General features: G+C 31.8%; 1 protein-coding gene across 1 annotated transcript; it reads left to right on the top strand.

Moving 5' to 3' along the window:
- Positions 1–5,296, top strand: APG5 (autophagy protein Apg5 family). The gene is made up of 8 exons (XM_078321955.1): positions 1–199; positions 533–657; positions 844–910; positions 1,833–1,922; positions 2,973–3,060; positions 3,250–3,357; positions 3,754–3,885; positions 4,909–5,296. Exons 1-8 carry the CDS (start codon positions 83–85, stop codon positions 5,178–5,180), a joined length of 999 nt encoding a protein of 332 aa, XP_078178081.1. The 5' UTR covers positions 1–82; the 3' UTR covers positions 5,181–5,296.
- Positions 5,297–9,972: the final 4,676 nt, after the last annotated feature.

Below are 9,972 nucleotides of genomic sequence, written 5' to 3'. Positions count from 1 at the left end.
CTACCAATTTCTTCGTCGATCTCCCGTACAAACAGGCCAGAAGCAACCCCCGGGAGAGAGAGAGAGAGAGGAGCAAGCAGTAATGGAGACGATGTGCTCAGAAGAGGCGATAAAGTACATATGGGAAGGTGCCATACCACTTCAGATTCAATTACACGAATCCGAGATCACCTCTATCCCTCCTCCTCCCCCTCTCATGGTACCTCTTTCTGGGAACGCGTTTGCGTTTATTTGCTGTACTTCTCTAACTTACATGAGTATTTTTTTTTTCCTTAACCTGTGGCAACTGGCAAAGCAATCCAGAGGTCAATTTTACTAGCGTAATCAACCCAAAGGTTTTAGTTTCTAATTTCCAAAGCATTAGATGTATGTAGCAAATGTGAATTTAGGTCATGGAATAAACCTGTTCCAATTATACTTTTTTCTTTTGTTTAATTCATCTTATTCTTATGCCAATTCAGTATTGTTCTTTTCATTTACGTTTCAAATTAACTAGTAATATTTCACACATTTTTTCTTATCCTATTGGTAGATATTGGGTCTGAGGATTGGGTATTTGCCTTTATTAATAGCTCCTCTAAAAGCTCATTTCAGCAGTGCGCTTCCTCCTGGTACTGATAATGTCTGGTTTGACTATAAAGGCTTACCAATCAAGTGGTATATATTTTTTTATCTTTCAAATCAAGTTGCAGTTTTACTTGCATGCATATATCCAATTTTGTTGGTACGTATCAGATGGTATTATTTGTTTCTAGTCAGTTAACCTCAGTTTTGCAACCTAGCTTTCAATGCATAATCCAAGTTAAACTTTCTTTATGTATTAATCTACTTTTGCCTATATAGGTATGTACCAACGGGTGTTCTTTTTGATCTACTATGTGCAGAACCTGAAAGGCCTTGGAACCTAACCGTAAGATTTTTTTTTATGTTAATTCTTTTGAAATTTTATCAATTAAATTTAAAAATATTCTTAAAATCAGTAATTGTTTTTCAAGTATTTCTAAACGCACTTATCTAATTCTTGTTGAGCTAGATCTCATAGATCATATTCCTCACTATATTGTATTCTCATAATTTTCTGTAAGCATACCCTTTGTTTTCAGCTAATTTACACAGAAATGTGTCTCAGTTACAAAATAAGTCCATAGTTTTTGAGAAAGTGCTAAAATATCTCGTCATTATTAAGTAAAAGGAAAAGCAACACTCTCTGTTAGTTTATGTTTAACAATGTGATATTGACAAATCTAAATTTAAATATACCCTTGCTATTTATCATATCGAAAGCTGTATATTGATTACTTCTCTTTCCCATTTTGTATTCTTCCCAAAATTCCAAAATGTTTTTTTTTTGCCACCAAGAAATGAATTATCTATCAATGGACAAAAGTGTAAAACTGCTACATCAAAAGAACATGTTCACAATATAGGAGGTTGGCTTTTGGAAAGAAGAGAGAAAAAGTGTTAAGATTAAATTGGGAGGGAGATGAGATCAAGTGTGAGAAGGAGATTGAGAATTTTTCATGGAAATAAAGAAAGAGAAGGAGATAAATGGGGACTTCATTTTTGGATATAGTAAATCAAGCTAATTAAGGTTTGATATGTACTTGCTCAGATTATTCTTAATTGACTCAGTTAAGTAAAAGGTCACAGTAGGGGTGTTATTTTAAAATTTCGTAAAAATAGGTTTTTTTTTTGTGGCAATTGCATTCATATTTTTTTCTCTGCAATTTAGGCATAATATTAGGATGGTACTTTTTTTTTTTTTTTAAGTTTATACTCTACAGGGGTTTTGAAACTGCAAATAATGTTTTGTTCACAATTTTCTCATGCAGGTTCATTTTAGAGGGAGCCCTGGGGATGTTTTGACACCATGTGAAGGGGAGGAAAGTGTGAAATGGAGCTACATAAATTCACTTAAAGAGGTTGTCCCTTTATTTCAAAACAACTTTTATTAATTTCATGCATTTTGGAAAATCAGGTGATAAATGGAAACAATAAGAAATTATCATGGCACTTACATTTCAAGCACCTCGTGGAAAGAAAGATATTAAAAGGTGGAATTGTGATTTTGGTACCTCAACTTTCTACTTTGTCCTGATTGGACCCTAAACTATAGTTTAGTTAAAACCGGTCCCTTAACTCGCGTGCATATTTAAATTGATCTTGTCTTCTTTCTGTTTATTGCTTTATTATCATCCTTGGATTCTTTTGGATGTGTACATATTCACACAAAATGTAATTTCATCATCTGATTAGCTCCATGATGTCTTTAAAAGGGTCCTCATTTAACTTGTCGGAAATTGTGTCAAAGGCATCTCACAAAATGATGTGATTGTTTGTGTTTGATTAATATTTTTTTAATGTAGCTGTATTCTTTTGTACTTGCATTTTTCAAATGTTGGTAAACATTGAAGGAAATGAACAACTTGTTTCATAGATGCTAAATCAGTTGAGGATAACATCACCAACCATTATAATTTTAAACATTTTGAATTAGCTCAAGCCCCAATACAAACAAACTAAAATTTGGGAGGGATCCAATGCCAATGTTTTCGGTGGCGTTCATGACCATTCTTTTTCATTACTAATTCAAAATCTAATTTCAAAATGAAAAATGTGAACTTCTTGATCTTGCTCTATCTGAGGGCATACAAAAATTCAATGGGCTATTGTGACTAATTTGTTGTGCTCTACCTTTTGACGTTCTAAAAAATGAACTCCAAATTTAATAATGTTTTTTTGTACATGCCTTGCCCTTTAGATGGAACAAGAACAACAGCTCACATTTTTTTTCCTTGGAATTTAAGTCTTGATGTATAAATGAAAAAAATCCTGGTCATGACGGGCTCCAAAAACATTGGGGACCAAAATTGCAAAACAGCCATGAAAAAACATAAAAACCAACAAAACTTGAGAAGATTCTTTTCTTGGTTTCCTTATTTGTTTATATATATATTGTTTTCGAAATTCAGGCTGCATATGTTATAAATGGAAATTGTAAGAATGTGATGAATATGTCTCAAGCTGATCAATATGATCTATGGCAGTCGTTATTAAAAGGTAATGACTTCTGTTTAATTTCTTATAAATAAACTACATAAATGTTTTGTTTTCTCCGTTCCATTTAGATATTCCCATTTTAAAAAAAAAATTAATGCTTTGTTCCTTGAAGCTCCGATCAAAATCTCTTATGATAATACTACGAAAAATCTTTTATTTTAAAATAATATGGTTTTTAAATATTATCAGGCAATATGGAAGGCTACATGAAGATATCATCGAGGCTTAAGCTCAGACCCTTCGGAGAAGACTCTTTGCCTTCTGACGAATCAGAAACAGTTGCATCCTCCAGACCATGTAATAATTCGTTTTTGCTTATCTATTTTGGTTCTCTATTTTAACAAGTCATGCTGGGTAGCAAGGCATACTTGCTACAACACATGATCCAGACCGGAGTCAGTTTTCAATCCGGAAAGAGTGAAATGCAAAGGTTCTCCTGTATTCTACAACAAATCTGTCTACCACTGGTACAGACTGCTTGGTACAGTAACCTCTGGTTTGTATCAGTCAAGTTATAAATTGATATTATTGAGTTAAGAAAAGCCTAACCAAGGCACAAAACCCTAATTAATGTTACTCAACCTGGGCTCCTCTTCTAGAATGTTGTTTAGGTGTTGTTGCTAGTACATTTTGCTACTGTGCTTCTACAATTTTTGTTGTTTGTTGCTTTTATAATAAAAATATTTGGCTCAGGTAGGATACCAGTACGGTTGTACATAAGAAGTGTAGGAAAGGAAATTGCAGAGGTAGAGGATGCACCAATTGTTGATTCTTGGGATAAAATATCCTACATCAACCGCCCTTTTGAGATGTACAAGGAAGAAGGTATGCATTTTTCCCTTTCATGCCAATCTGTCATCGTTTTCCGTAGTATTCTTTAGTTTTTTTTTTTTTTAAGAAAGTGGTACATTGGTATGTACCACTGATTACATTACAAAATTATTAAATATTTCATACAAGACAGTTCAATCTAAAGCAATGGGACAATCCCCAAAGACCCCACTGGTATCAAGCAGCAGTGCTGGTACCAGTTCAAAAGACCCCATAACACATCATTTTCTTCCTTATACAAGCAGTGGTTCAAGATATTATACTTGAACTTACTCCTTTTTTTTAATCTTCTCTTGAAGAAAAGGAAACACAACTAATAGTTAGAGCATCTTTTATATGAACTGAACTTATACGTATAAGTCTCAAATAAGCACAGGGAAACCGCACAGTGGGCTCTATGTATTGATAAAATAATAAAAACTTTTGTGGGATGGATATGGTACTGGCTGATACACGCCGATCAAGTAAAATTGACTGGTGCAGTACCTATAAATGTAACTCAGATCTTTCTGAAGACTTTTGTTTCCAATGGAATATACATCGCAGATGACATTTATTTTAGAGTGAGGCTATGGTACCATGCATAGCGCAGATTGGCCCATACTACAGATCAATATTTTCATTTATAAAATTCAAATAGTCTATTTGAACCATTTAACATGATCTTTATATGAAAATGTACTTGTAAATCAAATTTTACATTTTTGTTTGAATTTTTTTACTATTTTTTATATAGGTAGAAATCACTATTTTTGTATGGTCTAGAATTTTTGGATAAAGTGATTTTGCACATATCTTAAAAAATAGTAATTTTCTTTTCAAAAATGTAAAATTTTGATCTACAAGTACATTTTCATATGGAGATAATGTTGAACGGTTCAGATTGATTGTTTGGACTTTGAAAATGGAGATATTGATCAATCAATACGGACCAATATTTGCTATTTTAACACGTTGCACATTTGCACTAATGAAGTGGTCGGTATTAATCAGTTCTATTATTTCCTGACATTTTAGGCGGCTATGTGAGCTTAAAACAAGCCATGAAATCTCTACTCCCGGAAATTTTTGACACCAATTCTTCACAGGACGAAGGATCAAGTAATGATCCAGAAGATCCAAATGCACCTAATTTTGAGGACGAGAGTATGAAATTGATACTTGTTAGGGTTCAAGGGATAGAACTAGACATGGATATTCCCTTTTTCTGGGTGGCCAATTGTTTGAAAAATCCCGAATTTTACCTTCACATATGCCTGGTTATCTCTAAACAACCTAAATTGAGGTGAAAAAAGCTTATCAGCATGACCTCATACAAATGCCATTTTTATTCTTTATCTTGTTAGATTTGTTTTGTTTCACATTTTAGTGAGTATTAGTTTAATTAGCTTTTGTTGCCATTTTAGTTTATGGTTGGGAAGTTTTCTTTTTGTTTTGTATTAAAATGTTGAGCCGGATTTGTTTATCCAATTTGTTTCTGTAATTAAACGAAATCATTTAGCTTCTGTGTTTTCATTTGAGAAGCAAACAACTTCAGAAATTAAATGAATGTAAATTTTCTTGTTAAGCGATCAAATCCTAGATGCAAAATTTTGATAACAATGAAACACAACTGCATTTTCATACATATTTTATTAGAAACTGGATTTTAGCTGCCAAAAAAAAAGTAATTTTGTATACATGTTAATAAATACTAAAAGATTTCAAAAATTATAAAATTTGGTCTCCAAGCACATTTTAATATGGAAATCATGTTGAACGGTTCGAATTGACTGTTTAGTTTTGAAATTGCAAAAATAACTTATGAAAATATAGTGTCAAAATGTGTCACTATAAAATGATGTGATTAAATTTCTCCTCATACAAATATATATGTATCAAAATTAACTCAATATAACTGTCCGTCTATTTCGAATTGTTTATTTTATACGTCTAATTATAACGACTTTTCTGTTGTCTGTAGTTTGTCTACTAATAGGATTTTATTTATTTTTGTATCAAATATGTGCATCGGTATTCTTTTATATTACAAAAAAACTATAATCTTTCTTTATAGTCTTAATATTATAATTATTGAATATTATTGATTTTGTTTTGATGAATCACACTTGATGGACCGGTGGTCGTTTACACTTGAGAGGATCTTATCAAACTTCTAGAACCCAATTAATGTATATTTGACTATTTGAGAACCGTTACAATAAAGATATGGAAAATATTAATGTCTTTTGAATGAGCATATCTTTGTTAAATCTTTATTCATTGAATTTATATTAATATTAATATATAATTCAATGTATTTGTCAGAAAATTTGAAAATTTGCAACTGTCGAATCTTGTAATGAAACTGTACATTGAATAAAAAAAATATAAATAAAAATAGTGAAAAAATATCTATCTGTTCATTCATCTATATAAGCTCCTTCATTCTCACCCTTAAGCCTGTGAAAAGAAAATTGAAAATAGATTGAGTTTGATGTTTGAGGAGAGAAAATGGTATTGATGGAAATTTTTAGCTTGAGGGTTTACGGAAACTAATATTTTCTATTTAATTTGGCAATAATTTTATAGACTTAGTCTCTGTTAGTTTCCTAGACCACTCATGCTGATGATTTCCACCAACCGTTTTCTTTCCTTCATCTATCATTTTCTTGTGTATACCTTAAATTTGTGAAAATAGAATAGAAATATATTAGTTTTAGAAAAATATTTGTGGTTGGAGAAAGGAAGCGGTGACTATAAAAATTATGAGAATGCAAGTTTCCTTTGATTTCGCAATAGTTTTTTTTGACTCTACAGAGTAGTTGTCAAGATCATTCATACTGATGATTTCCATTGTTTTCTTGTTTTTTTTTGTTCATCAATAATCTGGATGGTCGCTTGATGTACAATTATAATATATTTATTAATAGAGTATAATAGACAATTGGAGTTGAAACAATAAAAATTAATTGTGCATTCGACTCTCTTAAATATTGTTGATTTTTCAACAAATATATGGGAGATTTGTATTTAGTAGGCCCATTGGAATATTTCTTTCATTTTACTAATTTATATGAGGTACTTAATTTTTTATTTATAGTTATTTTTTTTGTTTTGGAGGAAATAAAACTCATCGGTAATTTTTTGTTAATAAAGAAAATTGTTTTTTATTTTCTTCATCTTTAGGGGCTTAAAAAGGTTAAAACCATTTTCAATATTTGTCGGAGTGGTATATTTCTGATGAGTTACTGAGTAGAATTGAATCGGACGGTCCGAAAATGGAATTTTTAACTTGGCACGCATCTCAAAGCACAAATAATACTGCCCACCCATGGGCTGAAATTAAATCTGAGCTGTCCATTTCAATTGTGTTGATTCAGGTACCTGGGAGGATACGGATCCACTTCTGATCTGGTCTCCAATATTTGTTACTTAAAATATCGATTAATTTGATATTTTTAATATTTTTAGGTCCAAAAGGAGCTGATATGTGACAATAATTTTGCTTTGTACATTGAGACATGGATGATTTTTTTCTTCTTAATACTGCATTAATGTGATATTAAAATGTCATCATTAAAATTTTATTTAGTATATAAAAGTACCAATAGGTAGATAATATATTGAGGTACAATTATTAAAAAAATGATAAACACATTATTACCATCTTGATGTAAATAAATTGAGGAAAGAACTTAGGTTGAGAAAAAAAAAATACTCATAAATTTAATTTCCCCAAAAAAAATCATGGAACAGATCAGATCCGTTCGTTGGAACTTGGCCTATTTTTAGTAGAGCCATACATCACAATTCACAAGTTTTGGAATTGTATAGGAAGGTCAAAGGTGCCAATTATGTATAGTTATGTTATGCTGTTTGCGTCAACATCCAATTTTCAAATGTTACAAAAACGGTCTATGTCATGCCTCCTTATTCCCGTTGCTAAATGCTAAAGCAATAAAGCATGCATGTGCAGTTTTATGAATTTAATTATTAATTTCTAGGGTTGAGACTTGAGACACCAACCAACCGAGAAAGTATCCTCTGCGGAGTTTTTCCGTGCAGAGTTGTGCGGTGCTTTTAATCTGGTCCGTTCATTTCGAATCGGACAGACCAAATCAGATCTTGCACGAATTTTAAAAAAACTCAAAATTTGGTGAACCCTTAATCCAGTCCGTCCGATCCGAAACGAACGGATCAGATTAAAAGTACCGCACAGCTCCGCACGGAAAAACTCTGCAGAAGATAGTAATTCCCAACCAACCGCTATTTGAAAAAGACACCGATTCTCTCAAAGGGCAAGAATAAATTATAAAGTATTGTTCTCATAAGAATGTTCCAGGGTTGGCGCCAACCGCAATTTCAAAACCACCGCGCGGGTCTCTAAACAAATTGAAAATTTTAAATTTTAATAATGAAACATAGAATGTGGTATTCATAAAGGTCAGATTTAAAATGTCTAATTTAATAAAAGAATACCTTTGTATTGTAGAATCCAAAAAGACATTAATTCGTTGGAAGTATTTTATCCCCTGCTGTACCACAGAGATACTCAACCAAAAGTTTTCTTTATTTAATAATTCACAACAACCATTTAAAAATACCTTAGGTAGTTAGGTTAACCAATAATTTATTTCTAATGCTGTTTAATAATTATCTATAGTCTTCTTGACAGACAATTAGTTGCAGTTTGACAAACAAGTAACCTATAGGATTAATATTTTATTATTTTATCAAGATGTTCTTTCAATTTTTTTTTTTAATAAAGGTTGGAGGTCAAGTCACTGAATTATTTAATATCTACAAGAATTGTTCTTTTAGGTTTCGAATTTACGACCTTCTTTATGGAGAGCATTGACTTTGTCATTAGATCAAAGACTGGTTCTCATGTTCTTTCAATTTTTCAATTATTTGTAGTTGATAATAGATAATTATAAGAGTAGAACTAGGGTGCTCTTAAGCTCACCAAAGTTTTGGTGAGCTTAACTCTAAAACTTATCAAATCGATTTCAAATAAAGAATCCGAACCGTTAAAACCTGCCTACCTTACGTGTGATGCATCTACATGTGAAATTTTTAAACATTTGAATTAATTTAGTATAAAGTCAAGCGGTCAAAAAACGTTAAAAAATGAATGCACTAAAATTAATTTATTAACCTTCTAATTTTGACCGCTTGACTTTATACTAAATTAATTTGAATGTTTAAAAATTTTACATGTAGATGCATCACACGTAAGGTAGGCGGGTTTCAACGGTTCGGATTCGTCATTTGAAATCGATTTTATGAGTTTTAGAGTTGAGCTCACCAAAACTTTGGTGAGCTTAAGAGCACCCTAGTTCTACTCTAATTATAAAGGCTTAACAACTATGTCATTTATTTATTTTCTTTTGAATAAAGCACTAGTTTGCCATATTGGCAAGTTTCACACAAATTTAACTGGCTTCTGTCTATTTCTGATTTTTTTTTTATAAAAATATACTTATGTTTAAAATAATTGTTGAAAATAATGAAGATTAGAATTCAATTAGTCTCAGATCTGTTAAGGGATTTACATTATTGGTTATTTTTAGAAATAAAAAGAGCAATAAATACCTCCACCTTTATTAATTGGATCCTAATCTTAATTATTCTCAACAATAATTATATAATTATGTCTTATTTAATTTACTTTTTTGTCACTTTCTATTCTATTTTGTAGCTCAGTCGTTTGAAACGACATGTTACCCACAATTGTAGGCTCTCTGTTTATTGTCAACGTGTGCCAGTGCCATCCTCGCTTGGAATGACAGTTCTTGTCTTCTTGAACGATTTTGCAGTGCTCAGTTACTCTCCAATTACCTGAGGTGCAAGGGGTGAATCTGAACCGTTCATTTCACTTGGCACGAATCTCAAAGCAGACCCCCTATAATCTCAACCTGCACCGGATTGAGTTTGATATGGATGAAATTGATGTAACCCGTCCATTTTTTTTTCAATTGCACCTCCGGTACCTGAGGGGACACAGACTCGATATATGACGGGACCTGATTTTCTCTGTCCAATCTAAATAAACGTGACTTTGAGATTCGTGCATAGTTAAAATTGATAACTCAGATC

The sequence above is a fragment of the Carex rostrata genome, chromosome 20, assembly GCF_964058835.1.
Source record: "Carex rostrata chromosome 20, lpCarRost1.2, whole genome shotgun sequence".
Classification (NCBI taxonomy): Eukaryota; Viridiplantae; Streptophyta; class Magnoliopsida; order Poales; family Cyperaceae; genus Carex; species Carex rostrata.
The sequence above is the reverse complement of the archived record's forward strand: the minus strand, read 5'-3'. Positions and strand labels throughout refer to the sequence as shown.

What these genes read in the sequence shown, in the direction of transcription:
- APG5 (XM_078321955.1), top strand. Translation starts at nt 83, where the DNA reads ATGGAGACGATGTGCTCAGAAGAGGCGATAAAGTACATATGGGAAGGT. An exon ending in AGTTGCATCCTCCAGACCAT is followed by an intron (nt 3,358 to 3,753) that starts GTAATAATTCGT and finishes TATTTGGCTCAG; the next exon opens with GTAGGATACCAGTACGGTTG. An exon ending in TGAGATGTACAAGGAAGAAG is followed by an intron (nt 3,886 to 4,908) that starts GTATGCATTTTT and finishes CTGACATTTTAG; the next exon opens with GCGGCTATGTGAGCTTAAAA.